Source organism: Aotus nancymaae, unplaced genomic scaffold (genome assembly GCF_030222135.1).
Source record: "Aotus nancymaae isolate 86718 unplaced genomic scaffold, 86718_ANA_hifiasm-v0.15.2.pri h1tg000059l, whole genome shotgun sequence".
Taxonomy (NCBI): domain Eukaryota; kingdom Metazoa; phylum Chordata; class Mammalia; order Primates; family Aotidae; genus Aotus; species Aotus nancymaae.
The window spans coordinates 14,307,183-14,322,953 of record NW_026988473.1 but is presented as its reverse complement, the minus strand read 5'-3'; the positions used below and the strand labels follow the sequence as shown (position 1 = coordinate 14,322,953).

General features: G+C 47.3%; 1 protein-coding gene across 1 annotated transcript; it reads left to right on the top strand.

Moving 5' to 3' along the window:
- Positions 1–7,744: 7,744 nt before the first annotated feature.
- Positions 7,745–15,690, top strand: PTPMT1 (protein tyrosine phosphatase mitochondrial 1). The gene is made up of 4 exons (XM_064364892.1): positions 7,745–7,918; positions 8,028–8,108; positions 13,068–13,259; positions 15,468–15,690. The coding sequence occupies exons 1-4, from the start codon at positions 7,745–7,747 to the stop codon at positions 15,624–15,626; spliced, it is 606 nt and encodes a 201-aa protein (XP_064220962.1). The 3' UTR covers positions 15,627–15,690.
- The last annotated feature ends 81 nt before the right edge of the window (positions 15,691–15,771 follow it).

The following is a 15,771-nucleotide window of genomic DNA, read 5'->3' as shown; positions in this document are numbered from 1 at the left end:
CAAAACCCCATCTTCATTAAAAATACAGAAATTGGCTGGGTGCAATGGCTTACACCTATAATCACAGCACTTTGGGAGGCCAAGGCAGGTGGATCACGAGGTCAAGAGATTGAGACCATCCTGGCCAACATGGTGAAATCCCTTCTCTACTAAAAATACAAAAATTAGCTGGGCATGGTGGCACCTATAATCCCAGCTACTGGGGAGGCTGAGGTGAGAGGATCACTTGAGCCTGGGAGGTCGAGGCTACAGGGAGCCAAGATCACACCTGCTCTCAGCTTGGGTGACAGGAGTCAGAGCACCTCAACAAAGAAAAGAGGGCCAGGTGTGGTGGCTCATGCCTTTAATCCCAGCACTTGGGAGGCCAACACAGGTGGATCACAAGGTCAAGAGATTGAGACCATCCTGGCTACCATGGTGAAACCGAGTCTCTACTAAAAATATAAAAATTAGCCAGGCATGGCGGTAGGCGCCTGTAGTCCCACCTACTCGGGAGGCTGAAGCAGGAGAATCCCTTGAACCCAGGAGACAGAGATTGCAGTGAGCCGAGATCATGCCATTGCACTCCAGCCTGGGCAACAGAGCTAGACTCCATCTAAAAAAAAAAAAAATGAAAGAAAAGGCCAGGCGCGGTGGGTGGCTCATGCCTGTAATCTCAGCACTTTGGGAGGCTGATGTGGGCAGATGACCTGAGGTTAAGAGTTCAAGACCAGGCTGGGCGTGGTGGCTCACACTTGTAATCCAAGCACTTTGGAGGCCAAGGCGGGAGGATCACCTGAGGTCGGGAGTTCAAGATCAGCCTGACCAACATGGTGAAAGCCCGTCTTTAAAAATAAAAATAAAAATTAAATTAAAAAAAAGAGTTCAAGACCATCCTGGCCAACATGGCGAAACCCCATCTCTACTAAAAATACAAAAATTAGCTGGGCATGGTGGCAGACACTTGTAATCCCAGCTACTCAAGAGACTGAGGCAGGAGAATTGCTTGAACCTGGGAGGCGGAGGTTGTAGTGAGCTGAGATAATGCCATTGCACTCCAGCCTGGGTGACAAGAGCAAAATTCCATCTCAAAAAAAAAAAAAAAAAGGGCTGGGCGCGGTGGCTCACGCCTGTAATCCCAGCACTTTGGGAGGCCGAGGCAGGTGAATCACGAGGTCAAGAGATCGAGACCATCCTGGTCAACATGGTGAAACCCTGTCTCTACTAAAAATACAAAAAATTAGCTGGGCATGGTGGCGCATGCCTGTAATCCCAGCTACTCAGGAGGCTGAGGCAGGAGAATTGCTTGAACCCAGGAGGCGGAGGTTGTGGTGAGCCGAGATCGCTCCATTGCACTCCAGACTGGGTAACAAGAGCAAAACTCCATCTCAAAAAAAAAAAAAAAAAAAAGCCCGGGCAGCACAGTGTCTCACACCTGTAATCTCTGGGAGGCTGAGGTGGACAGATCACGAGGTCAGGTGTTCCAGAGGAGCCTGGCCAGCATGGTGAAACCCCTCTTTACTAAAAACACAAAAAATTAGCTGGGTGTGGTGGCACATGCCTGTAATCCCAGCTACTCGGGAGGCGGAGGCAGGAGAATTGCTTGAACCCAGTATTCAGAGGTTGCAGTGAGCTGAGATCGCACCACTGCACTCCAGTCTGGCCAATAGACTGAGACTCCATCTCAAAAAAAAAAAAGAAAAGAAAGAAAAGAAAAAAAGTTACACAACAGTAAATATATAGGATGAGACAATTTTTATATAATATGGACTGGGCGGAGACAATTTTTATATAATATAGTCTCACACCTGTAATTCCAGGACGTTGGGAGGCCGAAGCAGGTGAATTGCTTGAGGTCAGGAGTTCAAGACCAGCCTGACCCAACATGTTGAAACCCCATCTCTACTAAAAACACAAAAATTAGCTGTGCATCGTGGCAGGTGCCTGTAATCCCAGCTACTCGGAAGTCTGAGGCAGGATAATTGCTTGAACCCAGGAGGCAGAGGTTGCAGTGGACTGAAATTGCACCACTGCACACCAGCCTGGGCACAGAGCAAGACTCCATCTCAAAAAAAAAAAAAGTATATAAAATACATATATGTAGGGCTGGATGCGGTGGCTCAAGCCTGTAATCCCAGCACTTTGGGAAGCCGAGGTGTGTGGATGAGGTCGAGACCAGCCTAACCAACATGGAGAAACTCTGTCTCTAGTAAAAATACAAAAAATTAGCCAGGCATGGTACTGCATGCCTGTAATCCCAGCTACTCCAGAGGCTAAGGCAGGAGTATCGCTTGAACTTGGGAGGCGTAGGTTGCAGTGAGCCGAGATCACGCCATTGCACTCCAGCATGGGCAACAGGGAAACTACACACACGCACACACACACACACGCACACACACAATGTATATTTTATATATGTATATGTAAAATATGTATATTTTAAACTCATTAAAAGTACAGGTATGGTGGCTCACACCTGTAATCCTAGCATGGTGAGAGGCTGAGGCAGGAAGATTATTTGAGTGCAGGAGTTTGAAACCAGCCTGGGAAACACAGTGGGACTCTATCTCTATAAAAAAGTCAAAAACTTAGCAAGGCATGGTGGCAGATGCTTGTAGTCCCAGCTACTTGGGAGGCTGGGGTGGGAGGATTACTGAAGCCTTGGAGATCAAGGCTACAACTGTGATCGTGCCACTGTGCTCCAGCCTGGGCAACAAAGCAAGAACCTGTCTCAGAAAAAAACAAAAAAAGGAATGTAGCTGGGAGTGGTGGTGCACACCTGTAATCCTAGCTACTTGGGAGGCTGAGGCAGGAGAATCGCTTGAACCTGGGAGGTAGAGGTTGTGGTGAGCCAAAAGTGCACAACTGTACTCCAGCCTGGGTGACAGAGCAAGACTCCATCTCAAAAAAAAAAAAAAAAAAAAAAGAATGGATTGATGATAGGTGATAAAGAATAAAATGTGAATTGTAGAGTGTAGATGATGGTTATATGGGTTTTCACTTTATTCAAATTTTCAGTTCCTTAGTATAAAAATGTTCATAACAGGCCGGGCGCGGTGGCTCATGTCTGTAATCCCAGCACTTTGGGAGGCTGAGGCGGGTGGATCACGAGGTCAAGAGATCGAGACCATCCTGGTCAACATGGTGAAACCCCGTCTCTACTAAAAATACAAAAAATTAGCTGGGCACGGTGGCGCGTGTCTGTAATCCCAGCTACTCAGGAGGCTGAGGCAGAAGAATTGCCTGAACCCAGGAGGCGGAGGTTGCAGTGAGCCGAGATCGCGCCATTGCACTCCAGCCTGGGTAACAAGAGCGAAACTCCGTCTCAAAAAAAAAAAAAAATGTTCATGACAAAATGTTGGAAAAATGTATGTGTATAATAACCTATCTCTTCTTGGTGGGGCGTGCACTGGCTCACACCTCTAATCCTAGCACTTTGGAAGGCTGAGGCAGGTAGATCATGAGGTCAGGAGTTCGAGATCAGCCTGACCAACATGGTGAAACTCTGTCTCTACTAAAAATACAAACATTAGCCAGGCATGATGGCCTATGCCTATACTCCCAGCTACTCAGGAGGCTGAGGCAGGAGAACCTCGGAGATTTCAGTGAGCTGAGATCATGCTACTGTATCCCAGCCTGGGCAACAAGAGTGAAACTCCATCTGAAAAAAAAAAAATTGCTGGCCAGGCACAGCAGGTCACACCTGTAATCCCAGCTACTCCAGAGGCTGAGGCAGGAGAATCACTTGAGCCTGGGTGATGGATGTTGCAGTGAGCCAAGATCATGCCACTGCACTCTAGTCTGGGTGAGAGAGTAAGACCTTGTCTCAAAATAATAATACTATAAAAAATGCTTATAGCACCATTCAGTGAAAAAAATTGTGATTTAAAATTTGCTGGGTGCGGTACCTCATGCCTTGTAATCCCAGCAGTTTGGGAGGCTGAGGCAGGCCTATCACTTGAGATCAGGAGTTTGAAACCAGCCTGGCCAACATGGTGAAACTCCATCTCTACTAAACATACAAAAATTTGCTGGGCGTGGTGACGCATACCTGTAATCTCAGCTATTTGGGAGGCTGAGGCATGAGAACTGCCTGAACCTGGTAGGAGGTTGCAGTGAACCGAGATTGAGCCACTGCACTCTAGGCTGGGTGACAGAGTGAGACTCATGTCTCAAAAAACAAACATAAGGCCGGGCGCGGTGGCTCAAGCCTGTAATCCCAGCACTTTGGGAGGCCGAGGCGGGTGGATCACGAGGTCAAGAGATCGAGACCATCCTGGTCAACATTGTGAAACCCCGTCTCTACTAATACAAAAAAATTAGCTGGGCATGGTGGCGCGTGCCTGTAATCCCAGCTACTCAGGAAACTGAGGCAGGAGAATTGCCTGAACCCAGGAGGCGGAGGTTGCGGTGAGCCGAGATCGCGCCATTGCACTCCAGCCTGGGTAACAAGAGCGAAACTCCGTCTCAAAAAAAAAAAATAATAATAATAATAAAAAAAAAAAAAAAAAAAAAACAAACATAAAATTTTATCCATATGGTTATAATGACCTTTATCAATATGTGTACGTGAGTATACAAAGAACACATATTGTATGAATCCATGTATATGAAAGCTCTAGAATAGGCAGATCCACTGAGACAAAAAGTAGATTAGTGGTTGTCAGGGAATGAGGGAATGAGGAGTGATTGCTAATGGGTATACGATTTCTTTTTGGGGTGATGAAATGCTCTAAAATTAGATATTGGTGATGTTTGTGCAACCCTGCGAGTATATTAATAACCACTGAATTGTACAGTTAGGGGGTGAATTATAAGGCATATGCATTATACCTCAGTAAAGCTGTTACTGAAACACATGTTAACATTGGGGGGGGGGTCATAATGGAGTCTGTACTATCTTTAAAACCTTTCTGTGCATCTAAATTATTCCTTTTTTTTTTTTTTTGAAACAGAGTTTCACTTTTGTTGCCCAGGCTGGAGTGCAATGGCGCAATCTCAGCTCACTGCAACCTCTGCCTCCCGGGTTCAAGAGATTCTCGTGCCTCAGCCTCCTGAGTAGCTGGGATTACAGGCATGCGCCATCACGCCTGGCTAATTTTGTATTTTGAGTAGAAACTGGGTTTCACCGTGTTGGCCAGGCTGGTCTCAAACTCCCAACCTCAGGTGATCTGCCTGCCTCAGCCTCCCAAAGTGCTGGGATTACAGGTGTGAGTCACTGCGCCTGGCCTAATTATTCCACATTTAAAAGTTTATTCCACAGACGTCACACCCCTAAAATGGCTATAATGAAAAAGACAGATAGTAAGTGTTGGTGAGCATGTGGCAAGATTGGAACCCTCCATACTCTCCTGGTGGGAATGCAAAAAGGTGCAGTCACTTTGGAAAACTGACAGTTCTTCAAAAGGTTAAACGTATTACCTATGACCTAACAATTCCATGATTAGTCAGATCTATAAGAGAGATGAAAACCTATGTCCATAACTTGTATACAAATGTTCCCAGCGGCATTATTCAAAATAGCAAAAGTGGAAACAACTCAAATGTTCATCAACTGATAAATGGAGAAAAACATGTGGTCTGTCCATATATTGAAATGTTATTTTGCAATTAAAAGAAATACAGTCCTGATATTTGCTACAAAATGGACAAACCTTGAAAACATTCTAAGCAAAGGAAGCCAGATATCATTACATAAGAGATATCTATTAAGAAAAAAAAAAGCCTGGATGGGATGGCTCACACCTGTAATCCCAGCATTTCAAAAGGCTGAGAGGCAGGCAGACCGCTTGAGTCCAGCAGTTTGAGACCACCCTGGGCAATATGGTGAAAGCCCATCTCTCTACCAAAAATACAAAAATTTGCCACCGGGTGTGGTGGTGTGCACCTGTGGTCCCAGCTACTCAGGAGAGGTGGAAGAATGACTTGAGCCCGGGAGGTGGAGGTTGCAGTGAGCTAAGATCACACCATTGCACTTCAGCCTGGCCAACAGGAGTGAAACCCTGTCTCAAAAGTAAATTAAAAAAAAAAAGAAGGCCAGGCGTGGTGGCTCACGCCTGTAATCTCAGCACTTTGGGAGGCTGAGGTGGGTGGATCACCTGAGGTCAGGAGTTCAAGACCAGCCTGGCCAACATGGTGAAACCCTGTCTTTTTAAAAAATAAAAAAGAAAAAAAAGAAGAAGCCAGATACAAAGAACATATATTGTATGACTCCATTTATTTGAAATATACTAGGCTGGACACAGTGGTTCAAACCTGTAATCCCAGTATTTTGGGAGGCCAAGTTGGGAGGACTGCTTGAGCCCAGGAGTTCGAGATCAGTTTGGGCAACATAGTGAGACCCCATCTCTACAAATAACAAAAAATTAGCCAGGCATGGTGGCACACATCTGTAGTCCCAACTGCTTAGGAGGCTGAGGTGGGAGGATTGCTTGCTCCCAGAAGGTCAAGGCTACAGTGAGTCATGATCACGCTGCCACTGCACTCTAGCCTGGGTGACAGTGAGACCCTGTTCCCTAGAGAAAGAAAAAGAAAAGAAAAAAGAAGTGCCCTAAACATGCTAAAGATGTAAATCTACAGAGCCAGAAGTTTGCCTAAGGCTGGAGGATGACTGGGAGAAAATGGGGAGTCTCTGCTAATGGATATGGGGCTTCTTTTGAGGGCAATGAAAATATTCTAAAATTAGGCCAGGTTCGGGGGCTCACATCTGTAATCCCAGCACTTTGGGAGACCAAGGCGTGTGGATCTCCTGAGGTCAGGAGTTCAAGACCAGCCTGGATGGACAACATGGTGAAACCCTGTCTCTACTAAGAATACAAAAACTAGCCGGGCATGGTGCTAGGCACTTGTAATCTCAGCTACCTGGAAGGCTGAGGTAGGAGAATCTCTTGAACCTGGGAGGCCGAGGTTGCAGCAAGCTGAGATCCCACCACTGCACTCCAGCCTGGGCAACTGAAGGACTCCGTCTCAAAAAAAAAAAAAAAAAAGTAAATAGCTGGCATTACAACCATTCTTCTTACCTCTTTGTAGGTTGCCGGTTTTATATTTGAGCTTTTCATAATATTTTTCTTAATGATATATTATAATATATATTTTCCTACTATGTAAACATTGCTGTTTGGTCAAATAAAGGAAAGGGCCGTGCTCTGAGACAGGGGAGGGAAGCAGGAAGGGGACCTCAACCCAGGTCCCCTGTTCACCCTGGGATCAAGCCCTCACCCAAGTATCTCCTCTGTTGCTCTAACCCTTTCACTCTCCCCTTCAGGGCTACTCGGCCACACATCGTCTTGCTTTGTCTCCCTTTTGGCGGGGTCACACCTGCACCTGGGGTCACTGCTCCCTCCCTCTGGTCGAGGGTTGGGGGAGTGTTCCTCCTCCCTCGGCCGGAGTCACAGGTCCACAAGCAGGAGTGCTATCTGCCCTCCTCACCAGGGGTCACAGCCCCCTCCCTCGCGGGGGGAAGGTTACCGGCCACAGGCGAGGCCTGTTGCCCACGCGATGGTCCCCACCCGTGTCTGGCCCGCGATGCGCTCTCCCTCGGCCCGGGACCCAGTTTCCCGCCCAGGAGTCCTCGGTCCTTCCCCCGAGGCCGCCGGTCCCTCCTCCAGAGCCAGGCGGCCCGCCCCCGCAGCCACCCGGTGCGGGCCCAAGGGAGGCCTCGTGCAGCTGGCAGCCCCGCCCCGGCGCCCGCCGGCTGTTCTCGCGGGTCCGGACCGCTAGCGCGGGGGCTGACGGGTCGCCGCGGCGCCGGGCCGGGTGGGGCGGGATGGCGGCCACCGCGCTGCTGCAGGCCGGCCTGGCGCGGGTTCTCTTCTACCCGACGCTGCTCTACACCCTGCTCCGGGGAAAGGTGCCGGGTCGGGCGCACAGGGACTGGTACCACCGCATCGACCACACAGTGCTGCTGGGCGCGCTGCCGTTGCGGAACATGACGCGCCAGGTGAGCCGGGCCGGGGAGCCCGGGTCCCTGCCCCGTCCCTGCCGCGCCGTCCCTGTCGGGCCGCTGGGGTCTGCACCATCCCTGTTGAGCCACCTCTTTGCCTCGGCAGCTGGTACAGGACGAGAACGTGCGCGGGGTGATCACCATGAACGAGGAGTATGAGACAAGGTTCCTGTGCAACTCTTCACAGGTGAGGGCCCGGGCCACGGGGCAGACTCGGGGGCCCGCTCCCCTCGCCCACCGCCCTGGGTCTGAGACAGCTGGAAAAGTTTGGGGGAGGAGTGGCCCTGCAGGTGACCATGCCCCAGAACCAGGTGTCCCAGGCTTCTTTGCATCCGGTCTGGTCCTCTAAACGGCACATGGAGGTAGTCTAGAAACTGTGAAAAGCATTTATTTAAAACTACAAGTTAGGCCGGGCACAGTGACTCACGCCTGTAATCCCAGCACTTTGGGAGGCGGGAGGCGGAAGTGGACAGATCACTTGAGCCCAAGAGATCCACACCAGCCTGGGCAACATGGCGAGGCCCCCGTCTCTACAAAAATCCAAAAATAGCCGGGCGTGGTGGCGTGCGCTTTGTACTCCCAGGTACTTGGGAGGCTAAGGCAGGAGAATCACTTGAGCCCGGGAGGTGGAGGTTGCAGTGAGCTGAGATCGCCCCATTGCACTCTAGCCCAGGCTTGGGCTACGGGAGTGAAACAATGTATTAAAAAAAAAAAAAAAAAAAAAGTGCAAGTTGACAAAGCCTGATTTCTCCTTTGTGCACAAATGTATCCTTATTTCGGTAACCAAAATCAGAAACTAAAATTGAAAGGCAACTTCTCTGTGCCTTGCTGATTTCATTCATTCATTCTACACTTTAAGCGCTGAGTCAGCATTCCCACTGTTAGGCATTCTGGGAAGGCCCTGCAATCTATAAGACGAAAAGCACACGCCCCCCTCCCCAAATATTTCATAAAACTATCCATTGAAAAACTGTAAAGAGTTATTTTGGCTCTGATTTGGAGGAATTTTTAGTCACATATTAGAAATCATTGGCCAGGCCGTGGCTCACACCTGTAATCCCAGCTCTTTAAAGGCCGAGGCAGGCCGATCACCTGAGGTCAGCAGTTTGAGACCAGCCTGACCAACTTGGAGAAACCCCATCTCTACCAAAAATACAAAAATTAGCCAGGTGTGGTGGCCTATGCCTGTAATCCCAGCTACTCGGGAGGCGAAGGCAACAGAATTGCTTGAACCTGGGAGGTGGAGGTTGCAGTGAGATCACTCATTGCACTCCAGCCTGGGCAACAAGAGCAAAACTCCACCTCAAAAATAAATAAATAAATAAATAAATAAATAACAAAAGTCATGGTGGAACTTCAAAGTTCTCTCATAACATAACAAAGTTTAGCCCTAAAACATAATTGTCATTAAATGTGAATGGCTTGTTTGTGGAATCTTCCACAATGGTTATTAGAAGATGTTATCTAGAAAATGAGTTTTCAAAGAATAAAAAAGAAAAAGAAAAAGATGTTATCTACAACCTGAGCTTTTTGATTTTTTTAAAATGTTGCCCTATCTTTATACTGTTTGGCATCTAATCGCACTAAATAATTATCTTTCTCATTTGTTTTACTGATACAGCATGATGAAGATACTATTACCTTTTTTTTTTTTTTTTTTTTTTTTGGAGATAGTCTGGCTCTGTTGCCCAGGCTGGAGTGCAGTGGCATGATCTCAGCTTACTGCAACCTCCACTTCCCTGGTTCAAGCAATTCTCTTTCCTCAGCCTCCTGAGTAGCTGGGATTATAGGCACCCACCAACATACCTGGCTAATTTTTTGTATTTTAGTAGAGATGGAGTTTCACCATGTTAGCCAGGCTGGTCTTGGTCTCCTGACCTCGTGATCTACCCTTCTTCACCTACCAAGGTGCTGGGATTATAGGCATGAGCCACCATGCCCAGCATCAACCTGTGGATTTTTTTTTTAAGATGGAGTCTTGCTCCGTCGCCCAGACTGGAGTGCAGTGGCACGATCTTGGCACACGGCATCCTCCACCACCTGGGTTCAAGCGATTCCCCTGCCTCAGCCTCCTGAGTAACTGGGACTACAGGCGTGTGCCACCATGCCCAGCTAATTTTTTTGTATTTTAGTATTTAGTTTCACCATGTTGGCCAGGATGGTCTCAATCTGCTGATCTTGTGAGCCACCATGCCCAGCCAACCTGTGGATTTTTTGAAATCTTAAAAATATTTGTGGGAGTATGGAGGTAAAAAACATATATATATATATTTGTGACTTGGCCAGGTGTGGTGGCTCTCACTCTTGTAATCCCAGCACTTTGGGAGGCTGAGGCGAGTGGATCACCTGAGGTCAGGAGTTTGAGATCAGCCTGGCCAAAATGGTGAAACCCCGTCTCTACTAAAAATAAAAAAATTAAAAAAATTAGTTGGGTGTGGTGGCAGGCACCTGTAATCCCAGCTGCTCAGGAGGCTGAGGCAGGAGAATCACTTGAACCAGGAGACAGAGGTTGCAGTGAGCTGAGATTGCCCCACTGCACTCTAGCCTCGGCAACAGAGTGAGACTCTGTCTCAAAAAAAAAAGAAAGAAAGAAAAAAAAAGAGGCCAGGCAAAGTGGCTCACGCCTGTAATCTCAGCACTTTGAGAGGCCGAGGCGGGTGTATCACCTGGGGTTGGAAGTTCGAGACCAACTGACCAACATGGAGAAACCTTGTCTCTACTGAAAATAGAAAATTAGCCGGGTGTGGTGGCGCATGCCTGTAATCCCAGCTACCCAGGAGGCTGAGGCAGGAGAATTGCTTGAACCCGAGAGGCGGAGGTTGCAGTGAGCCGAGATCACGCCATTGCACTCCAGCCTGGGCAATAAGAGCAAAACTCCATCTCAAAAAAAAAAAAAAGAAAAAGAAAAAGAAATACTGACCTTCATTCAGAGTCATAAAACCTCCAATATTTGTTAAGAGGTTAATAACAAGAGTAGCTGGAGCATATCTGAAGTCTTAAAGCATAAAGTTTGCCCAGTTGCCAGAGAACTTATTTCTCCTATTTCTTCTTCTTCTTCTTTTTTTTTTTTTGAGATGGAATCTAGCTCTGTTGCCCAGGCTGGAGTGCAGTGGTGTGATCTCAGCTCACTGCAACCTCTGTCTCCTGGTTCAAGTGATTCTCCTGCCTCAGCCTCCTGAGTAGCTGGAATTACAGGTGCCCACCACCATGGCTGGCTAATTTTTGTATTTTTTTGTGGAGACGGGGTTTTTCCATGTTGGCCAGGGTGGTCTCGAACTGCTGGCCTTGGTTGATCCGTCCACCTCTGCCTCCCAAAGTGCTGGGATTACAGGTGCGAGCCACCTTGCCTGGCCACCTAGTTCTTCTTTGTAAATGATAACATTGCACTAATGAAGGTCAGTGCATTGTTTTAATTTTAAAATGATAACCCTATTTTCTACCATGTGCTCCCTAAAAAACTGTGGTAAAAAAGAGGAGACTTATGGACAGAGAAATAGAAAGCCCTAGCAAAATACTGTACCCCAAACCTGCAGCTGAATCACTACACAGGTGCCAAAGTTATGCAAAAAAAGTTACACTGGCTAAGCATGGTGGCTCATGCTTGTAATCCCAGCACTTTGGGAGGCTGAGGCAGGAGGATGGCTTGAGGCCAGGACTTTGAGACCAGCCTGGGCAACATAGTGAGATCTCCATCTCCACACCAAAAAATAACAAAATTAGCCCAGCACAGTGGCGTGCAGCTATAGTCACAGCTACTCGGGAGGCTGAGGTGGGAGGACTGCTTGAGCTTAGGAGTTTGAGGCTGCAGGGAGCCATGATTGCACATAACTGCACCCTGACCTGGGTGACACAGCAAGATCATGTCTCTAAAATAAAAAAATTTTTTTGAGATGGAGTTTTGCTCTTGTCTCCCAGGCTAGACTGCAATGGTACGATCTCTGCTCACTGCAACCTCTGCCTCCTGGGTTCAACGATTTTCCTGCCTCAGCCTCCCTAGTAGCTGGGATTATAGGCATCCACTACCACGCCTGGATAATTTTTGTATTTGTAGAGACAGGGTTTCACCATGTTGGCCAGGCTGGTCTTGAACTCCTGACCTCAGGTGATCTGCCTGCCTCAGCCTTGCAAAGTGTTGGGATTACAAGCATGAATCACTGCTCCCAGCCAAAATAAAATGTTAGACATTTGCAGCTGAATTTTTTGCAGCAAAAATGTATATTGCTAATATTTTGCAGCTAAAGATTCAAGTACCCAAAGGGTACTTTAAGAACACTTTATCTGCCTATGTGATGGCTCACACGTGTAATCCCAGCACTTTGGGAGGCTGAGGCAGGCAGATGACCCGAGGTCAGGAGTTTGAGACCAGCCTGGCCAATATGATGAAACCTCATCTCTACTAAAAATACAAAAATTGTGGCTCACACCTGTAATCCCAGTGCTTTGGGAGGCCGAGGTGGGCAGATGACCTGAGGTCAGGAGTTCAAGACCAGCCTGACCAACAGGGAGAAACCCCATCTCTACTAAAAATACAAAATTAGCTGGGTGTGGTGGTGCATGCTTGTAATCCCAGCTACTTGGGAGGTTGAGGCAGGAGAATCCCTTGAACCTGGGAGGCAGAGGTTGTGGTGAGCTGGGATTGCACCATTGCATTCCAGCCTGGGCAACAAGAGCGAAACTCCATCTCAAAAAAAAAAAAAAAAATTAGCCAGGCTTGGTGGCTGGTGCCTTATAGTCCCAGCTACTCTGGAGGCTGAAGCAGCAGAATTGGTTGAACCCGGGAGGCAGAGGCTGCATTGAGCCAAGATCATGCAACTGCATTCCAGCCTGGGACCAGAGCGAGACTCTGTCTTTAAAGAAAAAAAAAAAAAAAAAAAAAAAGGAACACTTTAAATCTTGGACATAATTCTAACTCAGCAGCATAGCTGTAGTTTGATGAGAGACCAGGCATTTCTGTCCTCACCTGGAATGGGAAAAAAAAGCATTTCTGTAAGAAGTTACTATTTTAGAAAACAGGAAATGATATGTTCACATTGTAGTAAACCCTGAAATTTCCTTATTGCTTTGCTGCCTCTTGGTAGCCCCTCATCATCCCACCCACATGAGGTTTTTTTTCCATTCTTTTTCATACTGGTGGACCTGGTTCCAGGAGTGGAAGCGACTAGGAGTCGAGCAGCTGCGGCTCAGCACAGTAGACATGACTGGGATCCCCACTTTGGCCAACCTCCAGAAGGGAGTCCAATTTGCTCTCAAGTACCAGTCGCTGGGCCAGTGTGTCTACGTGCATTGTAAGGCTGGGCGTTCCAGGAGTGCCACTATGGTGGCAGCATACCTGATTCAGGTACAGAAGTTTTTTCTGGGCCAGGCATCATGGCAGGCGCCTATAATCCTAGCACTTTGGGAGGCTGAGTGGGAGGATGGCTTGGGCCCAGGAGTTTGAGATCAGCCTGGGCAACATGGCAAAACTGTCTCTACAAAAAGTTAGCTGGGCATGGTGGCGTGCATCTGTAATCCCAGCTACTTGGGAGGCTGAAATGGGAGGATCACTTGAGCCTGGTAGGTAGAGGGTGCAGTGAGCTATGATTTGTGCCACTGCACTCCAGCATGGCCAACAGAGTGAAACCCTGTCTCAAAAAATAAAAAGGTCTTTCTGCTCCCATTTATAGCAGATTTCCAGAACTTCAATAGCATGGTCTACTGGTGGGCCTTGTTGGAAGAAGCTATGTGCTTGATTTCAGGCTGTTGGAAGGTGATGTGGTATGATGGAAAGCACCTGAGCTTTGTGACAGGCTAACCTCTGCCGCCTGCCAGCTAGGATCAGCAAAAGTGGCTTCTATCGGGCCGGGCGTGGTGGCTCACGCCTGTAATCCCAGAACTTTGGGAGACTGAGGTGGGTGGATCACGAGGTCAAGAGATTAAGACCATCCTGATCAACATGGTGAAACCTCATTTCTACTAAAAATACAAAAAATTAGCTGGGCATGGTGGCGCATGCCTGTAATCCCAGCTACTCAGGAGGCTGAGGCAAGAGAATTGCCTGAACCCAGGAGGCGGAGGTTGCAGTGAGCCGAGATCGCGCCATTGCACTCCAGCCTGGGTAACAAGAACGAAACTCTGTCTCGAAAAAAAAAAAAAAAAGTGGCTTCTAACGCTGTTTTCTCAAACTAAATGTGTTATGAAGTTTAAAGAAGAAATTACATCAAGTGCTGGCCTACAGCAGGCACTCTAAAAATGGAGTTGCAAAAGATATTGAACCCAGCAAAAGGCTAGAGACACTTATTCTAATATCATGTCAGGAAACAATACTGTAGATAATAGTGCTGATGCATTTTCAGCTTTATAGTACTCAAGTTTCTTCAAGCATTCCAGAGTAAAGTTCTGGATATTAGTTTCTGGAAACAGGTTCCAAACTAGATTGTGCCTATTAATTTACCCTGATTGGCAGGTGGAATGCTTTAAAAATATTTAGGAGAGGGCTGGGCACAGTGGCTCACGCCTGTAATCCCAGCACTTTGGGAGGCTGAGGCGGGTGGATCACCTGAGGTCAGAAGTTTGAGAACAGCCTGGCCAACATAGTGAAACCCTGTCTTCACTAAAAATACAAAAATTAGCTGGGTCTCCTGGCACATACCTGTAATCCCAGCTACCTGGGAGACTGAAGCAGGAGAATCGCTGGAACCCAGAAGGCGGAGGCTGGAGTGAGCTGAGATGGCAGCTCCCCTGCACTCTAGCCTGGGCAACAGAGCGAGACTCCATCTCAAAAAACAAAAATTTCGGAGAAACAAATACCCTATAGTCCATCATGATTCTCTCTTACCTTGCATCCTCCCAGTTTGACTCATTTTTGTAACCTGAGTTACAAAATGTCTGGTTCCCACAGAGCATTTTCTAAGTCATATGAATAGCTAAGTCTGGCCTTGTGTTACCGTGGACTAGCGAGTATATGGTTGAACAATTCTAAAATTTTGGCCATAAGGACTCTGCTGGAAGCAGGGCTCAGGAGCGTATTTTGCACCAAGTGAGAATTGAATCTAGCAAGCTAGAAATCTGTATTTTCTTGGTTCTGTTGAGTTATAAACCAATGAGTATCTTTAGGTCATGTTAACCCTCCTAGTTAAATTATAAAATTACTTGTTTTTCTAGCCACAGTGACAAGTTGCATAAAAACCATCTATTGGGTACTGTTTTCCTAGAAATTCCTGTAAACAAAAGCCCAGATCGGAGAGGACATGGAGTAGGCCTAGGCAGTCTTGAACTAAGGATCTCACTTTCCCACGTGTAACTTTCTTCTTCCTGCATTTGGCAGAGCAAGAATTGGGTAGAAACACTGACTTTCCACCTGACCTGTTGCATAGTATTGTGAGACTGGCTGACTTCAGTGGTTAAAAGTGCTCTCCCATTTATAATACAAGGAGCATGATTTTTAATGCCTCCAAAATGGAGTTGCCAAATAAATGTAATTCTTGGAGTCCTTTAGCACCTGCTCATGGGTCAAGGGCACCTTGACACCTGCTTCTTTCTCTGCTGATTTCTCAACCCTGTACTTCAGGTGCACAAGTGGAGTCCAGAGGAGGCTGTAAGAGCCATCGCCAAGATCCGATCACACATCCACATCAGGCGTGGCCAACTGGATGTTCTTAAAGAGTTCCACAAGCAGATTACTGCAGGGGCAGCAAAGGATGGGACTTTTGACAGTTCAAAGACATGATGTATATGGATTAGAAAGAACTCAAGACAATCCTGCTTGATACATAATTAAAAAGTTAACAGGACCAACCGGGCTTAAGCCCAGATTTGACATAACAGAAATGTGCCAATAGGTAACAAGTAATTTTGCTTTCTCTGTCTTATTT

Bases quoted from the DNA above. Each gene is read 5' to 3' on its own strand.
- PTPMT1 (XM_064364892.1), top strand. From the start codon at position 7,745: ATGGCGGCCACCGCGCTGCTGCAGGCCGGCCTGGCGCGGGTTCTCTTC. The intron at 8,109-13,067 runs GTGAGGGCCCGG...ACCTGGTTCCAG, and splicing joins TCCTGTGCAACTCTTCACAG to GAGTGGAAGCGACTAGGAGT. The intron at 13,260-15,467 runs GTACAGAAGTTT...CCTGTACTTCAG, and splicing joins TGGCAGCATACCTGATTCAG to GTGCACAAGTGGAGTCCAGA.